This window comes from Onychomys torridus, chromosome 18, assembly GCF_903995425.1.
Source record: "Onychomys torridus chromosome 18, mOncTor1.1, whole genome shotgun sequence".
Taxonomy (NCBI): domain Eukaryota; kingdom Metazoa; phylum Chordata; class Mammalia; order Rodentia; family Cricetidae; genus Onychomys; species Onychomys torridus.
Window position 1 is genome coordinate 52,265,451 of NC_050460.1, and position 14,245 is coordinate 52,279,695.

The 14,245-nt window shown below is 44.3% G+C and overlaps 1 protein-coding gene across 5 annotated transcripts in view; it reads left to right on the forward strand.

Annotated features, from left to right (window-relative positions):
- Window positions 1–14,245, forward strand: part of Fam13c (family with sequence similarity 13 member C) — a 114,814-nt gene that overhangs the window by 56,771 nt on the left and 43,798 nt on the right. For all 5 annotated transcript variants that reach the window (XM_036167254.1, XM_036167255.1, XM_036167251.1 and 2 more), the window contains one exon: window positions 5,036–5,099. In XM_036167254.1, the coding sequence (XP_036023147.1) occupies window positions 5,036–5,099 (64 nt within the window). The remainder of the gene's footprint in view (window positions 1–5,035; window positions 5,100–14,245) is intronic.

The window sequence follows — 14,245 nt, forward strand, 5'->3', positions numbered from 1 at the left end:
TGCCCAGGTTCTTTGCATTATGGATTATTTGGGTGCTGGCTAGTCCTTAGTCTTCTCAGGGAAGAAATGTACTTGCCTGTGGAAGCAAGAGTTATTGCAGCCTGCAGACTTTGCTGGCGTGCCTCATGGAGAGGAAGGAACACAGATTGTGCACACTTGATAATTTATCAGAATTGGCCGCTGTTCAGGACTTGGAGCTGAATACTTTGTTATCAATATCTGCATACCTGTTCTATACCAAACTCTTGATTCCTGCCCCACAGAACTTACCATCAAACGTAAGTGACTATTAAAGAATTGTAAAGATGGAGAATCATGAGTTGAGTGGTTTCCTATGTCTACTCAACAAGTCACATAAAAGGAAGACACAACTGGGAGGTGCATACGTGGTATCTAAAGGATACATGAGTTAACTCAGAGACAAAGAAGGCTGGGAAGGAAGGCATGAGCTTGGAAGGAACACAATCAGGGTGAGGAACTGGAGGAATGCCCTTTTAACCACAGCACAGATGGGGCAGGCCATTCCTGGAGGGCGAAGGGGTGGGCTGAGGCAAAATCCTTCAAACGTCAGAAGACACTGTGAGCATTGGGGAGTGCTTCTCTGTGGAGTCTTCAGAACACCGTTAGATGTTCGGCCTTTACTCTTCCCGCCCATGCTGGCTCACTGCTTCAGCAACCACTGGTGAATACCTAGTAGATCTTCTCAGAACTGGACTTGTGGAGCGCAGTGGGTAGAGGGCAGTGAGTGGCCAGATCTTGTGCGTGGCGTGCTCTGGGGAAGAAAGGGTAGGAAGACCAAAAGGAAACCTTTGTTATTCCAGTTCGAGATGACAGTAGCTTTGCTTAGGATGGCAGTGGGGGTGGAGGGGGTGGAGCAGAGGGGACAGATTAAACAGGTCATTTGCGGTAAGAACTTGAAGTACTGGTAACATACTGGCTGTTGGGCTTGAGAGAGATAAAGTTCAGGGGACTTTATAGCTTTTATCAGCCGTTGGCTAGATGAAAGCTTTTTGTTGATTGAGACAGGACCCTACAGTTTACTAATTAAATTATAGTTAAAATGTTGATTTAAAAATAAAATCCTGAGCTAAAATATAGCTTTTCTTTTGCAAATTATCACATCCTGTGGTTGGACATTGTCATGGGGCCAAGAGAAATATTTTAATGCTTAGTTGGTTTTGCTGTTTTGAATTCCTGTACACCTCCCCAGAGAGGCCCACTTCAGCTGGCCAAGCAGCATGGCTCAGCACAAGCTTCAGGGATCCAACAACTTGGGAATGCCAGTTTTTAAAGCTGCCCTTCGGTGGGCTATCCACATGCCCACAAGTGCAGATTCTGGGCAGAAACCGTTTTAATATTAGCACATAATTCCTTTTGTATTTCTCTATTGAAGTGTTTTTATTTTGAGTATTAATATTTTTATTTACTGTATCATGGTGATAGGGGTGTTTTAGGTGCTGACAGTAGAAGTCTAATAGTGGTAACTTAGTGGTAACATTGCTTGTGGTGGTATCGATGTTTCTGGTGGTGATGGTGGATATGTTGCTTTTGTGCAATGTTAGAGGTATTGCTCACGGTGATGTTGGAGGTTTTGGTTGTGATGCACTTAGTGATGACGGGTTCTATAATGGTAATGCTGCTGATGGTGGCAATGGTGGTGGGGGTGGTGATTGTGGCAGCCACAGTCGCAACTACAGTCATGGTATCTGTGATGAATGAGGCATCAGTATGGAGGACCACTGTCGGGCTCTGAGGAGGACTGGCTGCATGACCCATTGCCTAGGCCTTGGCTAGGAGTCAAAGCTGTGATGGAGTTGGCAGATGCTCTGCATTGCTCATCTTTGCCTTTTGGGAGCATGGAGGCATGTAGCCATTCGCCTGCAGCTGTGGATGGACGGAGGCAGTAGAACTGAGTGAAGAGGTTCAGTGTGGAGCAGCATCATGTGCTGGCGGACTGTACATGGCTGGAGCAGTGTCTTAAGGGTGTGGGGAAGGGGGACTTGAACTCCGCTCCATTCTTGTTTCCTCAGTTACTACTGAGTTTTTCCAGCAAGTCTTCTTGTTTCTTTCTCCTCCTCACCGTGACCTTTAATGCTCTTACGGTAGGCGGTCATTCTCCTTGTGTCTGGGTGATTGGCACTTTCTGGCTGTGGGGGCTTGACCAGTTCTCCTGCAAGTCCTGGTTTCTGTCTTGCTTTTCTTTTCTCCTTTGATCCTGGCATCTGGTGAGTCATAGGTCATGGTTGGCTTATTTATTTTTTATGTCCTCTCTCCTTTGGTGAAAATACGGGCCCTCGAGCTGGAAAGATGGCTTGGCAGTTGAGAACACTGGCTGCTCTTCCAGACGACCCAGTTTGATTCCTAGCCGCCCACATGATGGCTAGCAACCAGTAACTCCAGCCCTAGGGGATCTGATGATGCCCTTTCCCGACCACTGTGGGTACCAGGCACACATGTGGTACACGGACATATATGCAGATAAAACATCCATACACATAAAAATAGAAGTCTTCAAAAGAAAAACACATACAGATTCTGTGAAAGTAGACTTTTTATGTGCTGCCCTATCCCAGCACCTGTTCTAGATTATGGTATATAATTGATGCTTAATAAATACTTGTTGAATGAATAATGAAATTATTTAGCTGCCCTTCCTCCTATGGGGTCGGCGTGTGTAATAATGCTAATCTCATGTGGTGCTCTTGAGGGTTAAATGAAGAAATTTGATTAAATCATCTGGCCTGTCTAGCCAGACGCACGAGAGCTGGTGAAATCTTGGATTTCTCTTGACACTTCGCTTTCCTAAAACTTCTTTGTCTTTGGTAGCTACAGAACAAGTCCTGGTTAGCTTCTTGTCTCTGCTGGTGCTTCTCCATTTTCCTCATGACTTTCTGTTTGTTTTTTCTTTCTTCATCAGGCCCAGGATCCAAACCCCAGGGCCTCTACTTGCCATGGAAGGGCTTTGCCAATGAGCTAAAGCCCAACTCTGATGGCTTGTCTATGTTTTTGTCTCCTACCTGGCTAGTTCTAAAGAAGACAGTAATCGCTACCTCATAGGATATGAAGGGCTATTCATCAGTGATGCTTACTGTTACTGCCAGCTAATAAAAACAGCCCAGGAAGTCTAGAGTCACATAACACACCACACTAGAGTCATTATATAATTATGGTGACTAATGGCATATTTTACTAATAACCAGAGTTTTGTTAAGCTGAAAGATAAGCCAGTCCATGTCAGATGACTCACAGTTGCCTGTAGCATCAGCCCCCAGAGGTTGCAACAATGTCTTCTGGCCTCTGCGTACCCTTCACTCGTGTGCACATTCCCATATACAGGCACATGTACCCACGATTTAAAATAAATATTAAAAACACCTCACTCCGGCTTCACTTGGTTTACAGCAACCGTGGAGTGTAGTTGGTTAATCACTGTAGATGACTAAGAACTCAGGACCCATTCAAATTTTTGAAAAGATGGGATGGCTTAATCCCTGTCCCCAAGAGTCCTTTTGCTACCTTGCCATATTGGTGGCTCAGAGGACTGAAGGATGTGGGGCAGGTGAGCCTGAAAGTCCTCCTTACTCTCTGCTCACTGTGGCTGCCCGGGCTTGACCTGGTGACTGGGCCCTGGTCTTCTCCTGATGACTATAAGAGGAAGATGCTGGTCCTGTGCCAATGTGGAAGGCATTCTCAATGTGCTCTTCACTGTCTTTGTGTCTGGCCCCTACTGTAGATGCCGTTGGAAGCCAATTGTTGGCACGATTAGCCCAACTTCTAGCTAGAAAGAAATTCTCACTTACTATCCTGAAGAAGTTACGCCTACAGTGTTGCTCAGTGTACCTTATTGAGTGGGTCATGACATGCTGAACTCATTAACCGTGGTAGCCATTCAGAGAATGTTTTGTCTTTGATATTCAGATTGACTCAGTGTGCTAGTAATAAATGATTATGTCCGCAAATAAGTCTTTTTAAAACGAGTAACTTATGCACTAAACATCTGACACCATATTCATTAAGACAGCTGGCCTTTTTACTAAAAACTGTAATTTGTTTATTATATAATAATATAGGAACTCTTGGAGAAAAACTTGAATGTGGCCTAACATTAAGCCATCAGGCATAGAATATGACAAGTCTAGATTTGGACCTGAGCATCTATCAGGAGTAGGATTTCTTTCTTTCTTTCTTTCTTTTTCTTTCTTTCTTTCTTTCTTTCTTTCTTTCTTTCTTTCTTTTTTTTAACTAAAAGCAAGAGACTTATAGTCTTATGCCTGGCTTCAGGTCCTTTTTCTTCTATTGGGAGATATTTATGGCAAAACTCAGCTTCGTTGTCTAACCCAGCGATGAATATAGAATTTGTTGTGTAAATTAAGTGATAGGACAAAACTTTTGTGAGTGTGTGTACTATGGTGTGTGTGTGTGTGTGTGTGTGTGTGTGTGAGAGAGAGAGAGAGAGAGAGAGAGAGAGAGAGAGAGAGAGAGAGAGAGAGAGAGGAGAGAGAAAGAGAGAGAGAACAGGCACTAGAGTACACATGTGGAGGTCACAGGGCAACCATGGGGATGGGTCCATTTCTTCTACTTATTACAGTGGTCTCTCCATTGTTAGCCACTGCATATGCCAGCAAAAGGAGGGTGAGAGGGCCAGTTCAGAGAGGGGGTATGTGAGCTGAGCTCATGATAGTATGACAAGAGCCAGTTGTGTGTAGATCTGGGTAAAGCATCCCAGACCCAGGATGGCTGGAGGTGCAGGATTTGAAATAGAATAGGGACCTTATGCTCAGGGAACAGGGGTGGCCAGGGTGACTGAGTAGTGGGGCCAGAGAAACGGCGGAGAGCACCAGGGTCAGAGAGGCTGGCGGGTGTCACCCACTCTGCGTTCCAGACCACTGAAGGAGGTTAAGTGTTACCTTTGATAGGTAGAGTACCGCTTGGGATTTCCAACAGGAACATGGCCAGATCTGTAGCCACCAACTTCAAACGTGAGTTGTTGAAATGGTTCTTTCAAATAGACATAATTTTCCTTTATATTTTGTAGAGTAGACCAGAGGGCTGCCATTTGGCCAAAGGATGCTTTTGGAACTCAGCAGGACTTCCATGAGGTAGGTGGAATTACCACGGCTGATGCAAACATGAGCTAGCCAGTCTTGGAATTGCCTGTTCCTTTCACAGCACCAGAAAGTCTTTCCAATTAAAACTTTAAATCCTTTTGCTCTTAGAGTACACATGTGGAGGTCACAGGGCAACCATGGGGATGGGTCCATTTCTTCTACTTATTACAGTGGTCTCTCTATTGTTAGCCACTGCATATGCCAGCAAGAGGAGGGTGAGAGGGCCAGCTCAGAGAGGGGGTATGTGGTAATAAAATGTTACTTCACTAAATGTTCTTCCTTGTGTTGGAGTGAACAAGCTTAAAATAGTATTTTTGAGAATGCTCACCACACCTTGGACCTTACCCAAGTCCAGCTACCACTTCTTTGCATACTTTCCAACTTTGCTTTGGAGTTATATAACCAGGGCTGTGATAATTAAAATTTGTAGAACTTTTTTTTCCTGATTGAATTTATCTGGATTTATTTCCCTTTTCCTGTTTCCCACTGACTGGTGTTTGTAGCCTCAAACATAATCGGGCTTCTTGTTTCATTTACGAAGCATAATAAAATTTGATGTCTGCACCCTAGTTTTCTTCATATGCTTTGAGATATGGGAGCTATGTTTTACAATCCAAATAGCATCCCATTACACTGAAAAGCACATTAGTTAACTCGTTCTAGAGTTTCTTTGAAATATGTAATTGGGTTGTAATGTCAGAAATCAGTATAATATAATTAGATCACCTGCTGTTATGAATGCCTTGGCTTAAGACACTGGTTTGGAATACTCATCTGGTTTCTCTTGTCCTCATTAAGTTGGAGCAGTGGGTGGTATATGGTGTCTCTGATTAGGATCATAGCAAAGAAAATAAATAGACATGATACTCAGATGCCCAGAAGAGAAATAAACAGCTTCAGGCAGATTGTTAATTCAGCATTTTGAAGACATGTCTCTCTTTTACCCCTCAATTCTGTAACCTATAAAAGGCAATTAAATATTTAGGTGGTTTTCTTTTTCCTTTCTTTATTATTTTATTATTATTATCACTATTTTGATAGACTTGGTAGAAATTCACAACTAAAGGTAAACCAGGTGTCTGGTTAAGCCAAGTTAAATGCTAAATCCATGAAATGTCATAAATACAACACAAACGAGAATGCAGAAAGCTGTTATTTTGTGTGTGTGTGCAAAGACCCAGTCTTCAAATTGCCCATGACTCATAGTGGAAAGAGTTGCGAGTTTTAAGGGAAAGAGCTATAAGCCTGAATCAGCACACACATCCCTCTTCCCTTCTGTGAGTAAGCAGAGTTCTCTATGTGATGCCACAACAGATCATTCCAATGCTCATGACTGGAAAGGTGATATGGCTGGAAGAGCTTTCTAGGCTCTGGGAGAAGCTGGTTCTAGAGATTGGCAATGATAGGAGTACTGAGATGGCTTGAACAGTTGGTAAAAGCTCTGCTTGAAAACCCACTTGTCTGCTCGCCTTCACTGCATCATGTCTGCAGAGGGCATGAACTGTGTGTGCATGGGCCTTAGACTTCTGATTGGAGACGTATGCCAAGTCCAGGGCAAGGTGGCTCCATTGGACCAGCTGTGGGAACACAGAACACATGTGCTTGGAGTGGTTTTGTTCCAGTCCATGGGGCAGGCTGTACATGCAGGCTCACATTCTTCCGGGCAGGCTCTGCTGTGATGAAAATTTGGGACTTGGAAAGAGATTGTAGAAAAGCTAGAAGCAGGGGCAGCAGAAGTGAAGTCAAGACCTTGGTGTGATGGATGGTGTGGTCACACTCACTGCTGAAAACATCCCGGAGAGTGAAAATCTAAAAATGTATATTAAACTTAACAGAACACTAAATTATTTTACAAAAGAACTCTATTATATTTCTCTAATGGGACATATGTATATATATGTGTGTGTGTGTGTGTGTGTGTGTGTGTGTGTGTATGTGTGTATGTATATATATATAATATTTTAATGAATGCAGAATGTATATACAGAAAAGTATTCCTAGGAAGTCTATGACCAGTATCACTTTTTTCCATCAGTCTGGAGTGTCTAATTTTTGACTTTGGGTCTCTTGATAGGATTCTGGTCTCTATTCTATGCTCTTCAGGTGCCTCTGGGGCTGTGAATCGGAGTTCAAACACTCAACTGTGTATCTGCCACTCACCCAAGCTGTCTGGTTCTACCCCTGTAAGATACCCAGACTGGAAAAGGGTGTTTCTCACCCATTTTCATCTTCTGTCTGGGCTATTCCGCCATCTCCATATTATTAATAGACCATTAGATCCAAAGATACTTTAAAGCTAGAATGAGGGAAAACAATGGCTTTTAACCCCCTGTACCTCGTAAATTCCATGTCTAACCTCAATTCCTATGAAGAAACCGACAGATTGATAAAGGAACCTAATGGAGTCCCTCTGTACCAAGCAATCGTGCCGTGTTGGGCTTTTGGGAGACTGTTAGCTGGTTCTAGCGGGGAAGTGCAGCTTCTTATGTTCCCTTGACAGAAGAATGGCTCCTTTCCATAGTGGAAGGAAGGTTAGCTTCCCTGCTTAGCATGCTGCTTCATGAGAGAGATACACAAAGTGATGAGGAAGAGAAGCGATCAACCAGCTAGCCACCCAGAGCAGCTGTGTCAACCCTGGTGACCCATTGGGTGGCAGATGTCACAGCTCTTACCCAAACCTAGATATTACATATCACAGAATATCAACTAATTTGCATTTTGCATCTGTCAGATTGAACAGGCCAGGGATGGGACATTTCACACTCAAGCAACATCAGAATACCATTGTAAATTTTAGGACTGGTCTATGTGATAAGATATAGGTAATTATGAGCCTGAAACCAATACTCAGTCATCTCCTGATCTCAGTAAAAAGCTTAACTCTGAGCCATAGTAATTGTGCGATGGTGATATGTTTTTAAATACTCACAAAAAATCAACACAAAATGTTACTCCTCCCTTCACACAGGGCTGTTGCAGAGTATCTGTTGAGTTATGTTTGTTTTCATAACTCAGCACCAGCATCAGCATTATATGACTTGTTTCTCCAGTATAGAGATAACTTAATTCTTGAACTTTGTTAAGAGCGGAACAGTGGAACATTTAAATGCTGTTTTTGGCCTTTGCCCCTGTCTGTGTATGTGTCACTGTGAGGACGTATACTAGCATGTGTCCATATTAGCATCTAAATTGTATGATAGAGATATTTTGGTACCAGGCCATGCAGACCTGGAGAAGATACAGTTATCTCTTGGTATCCTTTGGGGATTGGCTCGAGGACCCCCAGCCCAGTTTAAAAATGCACAGATTACTAACCCCTTATGTAAAATGGCGTGGTATTTATGAGCAACCTTTGCACAGCTTCTTGTGTACTATATGTTGTCACTAGATTGCTTATCACCTGATACAAGATACATTCTAAGTGATTAATTGTTACACTGTATTGCTAAAGTAATACAGATTCTGTATGCATCAAATACAGACAATTTAAAAATTATACTGTTGACCTGTGGTGGGTTGAATTTATGGGTGTAAAAGAAATCACAAATTTGGAAGACTATCTTTGCTGTTGGATTGAAATGTCTTTCTTCTTTAAAATTGCTTTAATTCTGAGAAAATAGCCTGTGAAAGCCTTCTTTGAGACTCCTGTGTTGGCTGAGAAGTAATCCTTCTGTTAGAATAGACAGCTGTGCTTTTCAATGTAAGTGAAAACCCAGCCTATCAAGTTGGGTCTTAGTTCAGGTTCTATTGAAGAATGTTTTGAAGTTTCTGAGATTCTTTTCCTGTGACAAAAGGTCAATTATTTCAAGCTGCAATCGTAACATTATTTTATTGAAAACCTATCTGAGCATTTGGGACTGGGACCGGCTCCATGCTTTGCTGGATCCTAGGATTAGAAACTCATTATGGAAATCCATCTCTGGGCTTCTTTTACTATACTGGCTTTATCTTTTGGCCAGCCCCTCCCTAGTGACATATTATTCTTACATCTAGTAATTTCAGTACATACGAGTGTTCTAATTTTTTTTTTTTTTTTTTTTTTTTTTAGACAGGATTTCTCTGAGTATCTCTGGCTATCCTGGAACTCACTTTGTAGACCAGACTGGCCTCAGATCTGCCTCGGGAGTACTAGGATTAAAGGTGTGAGCCACCACACCCAGCTGAGTTTTCTGTTACTATTACATGCCAAGAGCTTAACAGCTTCAAACACCCATTTCTTAGTCCCCATTGTATAAAGCAGCCGGAGTCGCTCTGCCCAGGGTCTCATGAAAGAGAGATTAAGGCATTGGCCAGGCTGAGTTCTCATCTGGAGTAGGTGACATGCAAACTCCTTCAGGGAGTTGCTTCACTCGGTTTCTTGTACAAGCCTGTCTTCTCTGCCCCTTTGCAGCTTGGCAGCTGGGCATAGCGTTCAGCTTCCAGAGTCTGCCACATTCAGCTCACGTGACTCTCTTCATCTTCAAGTCAGCTATAGCACTTGAAATGTGCCTATGCTTCTAATTCCTCTGAGGATATCTTCTGCACCCAGCTGGAAGAGATGCTGCTTTTAAACATCTTCCTAGGCACACACAAATAATGGCTGTGTCTTTGGCCAGCTGAGTTAGAGCTCAATTGCCTTGGGGGTGGGGGGAAAGCCCTTCCTTTATAGCAGTGCATAGATGATAAGTGATTGAATAACCCGGGTGCAGAAACCCTAGGGTTATCTTTAGGGTTCTGCCGGCCACATAGTGGAATTACAGTCTTCTAAAACTAGAAAGTTCTGCAAAGCCTTATCCTTGAGTATCATTCATGATGGTGACATTTGTCCTTACTAAACTGTTCTATGACCTTGGGGACTTGGAAGGAGTTGATTGGCTGGATGAGGCCCCTATTTGACATCGGGAATGCTGTTTGGAGAAGATAGATAATTGGATGCTGGTCCCCAGAAGCATGAGCTCCCAGGTAATTTTCCTCTTGGCTGGACCACTGCAGGATGCCACTGGACATTTTTTTTTTTTTTTCCTGATTTGGCTTTTGAGTTGAGGTAGAATGACCTTGCTCCCCTACCAAGGGTTCTTCCTCAGCTGGAGTAGTGTCCTGTGATTCATTTAATTTTAGCCACCGCTTGTTGTCGGTGTCAGCGGGGACCTCTTGTGGCCGGTGTCGTCATGGCGAGAGCCCTGGTTCTCATTCCCAGGTGAATGAGGCACACAGCAAAGAAACAGGGCCCTGCTAGGCCTGATATCCTGCCCTGTCCTTCAGAGGCCACTCTCCATCCTAGCTGCTTATTTCCAGGGAAATGAGGTCTAGAGTTGTCACCGTCAAGGGAGCACCAAATGGCGCTGTCTGAAAAGGAAGAAGCCATGCCAGCTAGTGCTCACTTCCTCCTCCTCCTCCTCTTCCTCCTCCTTCTCCTCCTCCTCCTCCTCTTCCTCCTCCTCCTTCTTCATCTTCTACTCTCCCTCCTCCTTCTTGTCCTTCCCCTCCCCGCTCCTCCTTCCCTTCCCTTCCTCTTCCCCCGCTCCTCCTTCTTGTCCTTCTCCTTCCCTTCTCCACTCGTTTTTTGTCTGATACTCGCTTGGAGAAGCAGCTGACTCACGTGTTTGCTTCCTGTTTATCAACTGTCCCCACTCTTCCCCCCTCCAGCTGTGGCGTGGCATCCTTTGCTCCCGTGGGACATCTCCATCCTCTTCCTTGTTCTTCCCTTTTGTATTTATTCCTCTTCGGGCTACTTGTTGCCTCCACTGTGTATGAGATGAGAAGGGACCCTCCAGTTCCATAGCTGTTAGGGGTGCTGCTGTTTCTGCTGCTTCGTGACGGAAGGATAAATGTGGAAACAGCGTGGGCCGTGGGCTTTCCACAAAAGTAAAGCCTATGACTAGCTCTTTCATTTAATGTAAATATGTATACGTGCCTGTGGGTCCCAAGACCAAATTTTGTCTGGGAGCTTTGACTGTTGGGATCCCCCCCCACCCCCACTCCGCAAGGAGTAATTATTTCACCAGTATTCATTGAGAGGCAAATGTATACCCAGCCCCAGCGTTGTTAGGAAGAGTGGAGCGGGGGCTGGATGGACAAATGAGCCCTGTCACCCCAGTACCTACCATAGAGCAGTGATTCTCAATCTTCCTAATGCTGTGACCCTCGAATACAGTTCCTCATGTTGTGGTGACCCCCAACCATGAAATTATTTTTGTTGCTGCTTCATAACATGATTTTGCTGCTGCTATGAATCATAATGTAAATATCTGTGTTTTCCAATGGTTTTAGGTGACCCCTGTGAAAAGGTCATTTAAGGAGTCTCGAACCACCACCCTAGAGCTTGGCTGTCCTTGCATTAGCACTGTAGCATGAATCTTAGAGGGTCTTATTAATAAAAAACAAACCTGGAGCTAGGTATTGGGGTGATGGAAGATCCGAGAAGCAGAACAAGCCACAGCCACCTCACCTTGCCAATTCCTCAGCTGATCCTGTTTTCTCAGACTGGAAGCCTCTGTGTCCTCATCCAATGGATCTCAGCTGAACTGCTTCTCGAAAGCCTGAAAGCTTAACCAGCTAAAAGCTTCTAGTTCCTGGTTTTCACGCCTTATATACCTTTCTGCTTTCTGCCATCATTCCCTGGGATTAAAGGCTCACTTTCTGGGATTAAAGGCATGAGTCACCATGCTTGGCTGTATCCTTGAACACACAAAGATCAAGGTAGATCTCTGCCTCTGGAATGCTAGGATTAAAGGCATGTGCTACCACTGCCTATCCTCTATGTTTAATATTGTGGCTGTTCTGTTCTCTGACCCCAGATAAGTTTATTAGCATGCACAATATTTCACAATACCAGCACATTAGCACTCTTTGCATGTTAGGACATTGCCTTTCTTAGGGCCACAAAGCTCAGCTCAAGCTTCAGGGCCAGAAGATGAGTTTTCTTATTTTCTAGCAAAAGATTAGTATTGGAGGAAACAGCTAATGGTTTCCAGTGTGACCTTTCGCCCTCAATGACACTGAGCATCACTTATTTCGTATGACTTCCATCAGGAGAGTTACTGGTTTCCAGTATTCAGGCACATGTAGAATGTGGGGGTAAGGTAGTGTGTTCAGAAGTAAGAAAGGGTTGGGGACAGCATAGAGGACAGTTTGCTCAGTGACACAGAATGAACCAAGGAAGGGATTGTTGGACTTCTGTAGTGTCTGTCTGCTTCTTACTGTGTCCAGTCATTTTTTAGTGACTTAGTTTATTTTAAGTTATGCAAATGAATCTGCTGTGTGAGTGCAGTACCTCTGGAGGCCAGCAGGGGCCTCCCTGGAGCTCCCCTGCAGCTGGAGTTTTAGGAGGTTGTTAAGTTAATCTGGTCCGGTGCTGGGGACTCTATCTGGGTCATTTTCCAGTGCAGTGTGTACACCTAACCACTGAGTGAGCCATCTCTACAACTCACTGATATAAAATGCTACAGGAATGGAACACACACGCGCGCGCGCGCGCGCGCACACACACACACACACACACACACACACACACGCACGCACGCACGCACGCACGCACGCACGCACGCACGCACACATGCACGTGCGCGCACGCACACAACCAATGAGCAACAACATAGAGTTAACTGGACTTCATCTGGTGAGAAACAGCTAATGTTGTAGGCCAAGGAGTGGGTTCATCACAACACCCCTGCTTTTTTGCAGAAAAGTCCCCAGGGAGTGCACTCTGTAAGCAACACCTGTGGTCTGTTCTGGTGAAAAGCCTTCCCCAGAGCACCTGTGACTCAGAATGTGAGATTATGAAACAGCTTTTTCTCTCATCTACTTTGCTTGTTTGTATAGTAAGGTAAAGGCTGCAAGGCTTTCCCCATGAGATGAAATGTTCCTAGGCTGAAGCCCTTTGGCTGAAAGGAAGTGCGGTTGTGCTATGGTATGATGTTGCTGTGTTGTTCCTAGTTTTCAAAACGTGCTGACGGGATGCAATCAAGACTTGATACTTCGGTCAGCATTCTGGCTTCTTGGTTTGAGTAGCTGCTGCTTAGATAAAGGAATTCTGTTAGGAAGAAACCGAGGGCTGGGACATCCTGCATAGAGGCAAGCTGGACTGTGTGAGCTGAGGTGTGTCCTGATGCAAAGCGTGCTGGGTTATAAGGGTACACTCCCCAGGGAGACTAGCTACAGCCCAGTGTCTCTACAGGGAGAGAGAATTGGGGCTTCTCTGTAGAGTGACGGTTCCCAACCTGTGGGTTGAGACCCCGCTGGGGGGGTGAACGACCCTTTCACAGGGGTCGCTTAAGACCATCAGAAAAGCACAGATACTTACATTATGATTCATAACAGTAGCAAAATTACAGTTATGAAGTAGTAACAAAAATAATGTTATGGTTGGGGATCACCACAACACTAGGAACTGTATTAAAGGGCCGGAATGTCAGGAAGGTTGAGAACCTCTGCTCTAGAACCATCTGCACTGGAAGAAGCCTCATTGCAAGGCTATCAGTAGCACACTGGGAGGTGACTTCCTGATTTTATGCACCTCATATTTTATACTTTCTAGTGTGGGGGTCCAGGTCCTAAGGAAGGCTGAGACTAGAAGACAGTGGGTTTGGCTGAGTGCTGGGACTCATGGAGAAGTACTTGTCTCTGGGCTCTGTGGTGTTAAGCAGGGAACCAAGGTACCATTTAGGGTGGGTCAGGGTCCTAGAAGATGGAGCATTATTTCTCAAGATATAGACCTGGGGCACTTGTATTGAGGTGATCTTGTTCCAGACTTCCTAAATCAGAATAAAGATGGATGTGATATAAGGAATATATATAAACTCTTTAGTGATTTTTTTATAATAACCTTGCAGTTTATTAACCAGAGCAATAGAAGGTCTTCAGATTAGATGCTCAGAGTCCATCTTCTCCAAGTACCAGCTAAGGGTAAAAAATAAAACTGGTAGGTAATGGCAGTCTTTTTTTTCTGCTTGACTCTGCCATACAGTGTGCTCATAAGCGTGGCAAATGTAGATATGGTTCCAGCCCTTTGGGAGCCGGAAAGAACCCACAAACAAGTAGACCACCATAGTGATTTGCCACATTACCGGGTACAGACAACTTGAAAGAGGCATGATTCCTTTCGGCTCGTGGTTTGAGAAGTGTTTGGTCTGTCATGACGGGGACAGCATGGCAGATAG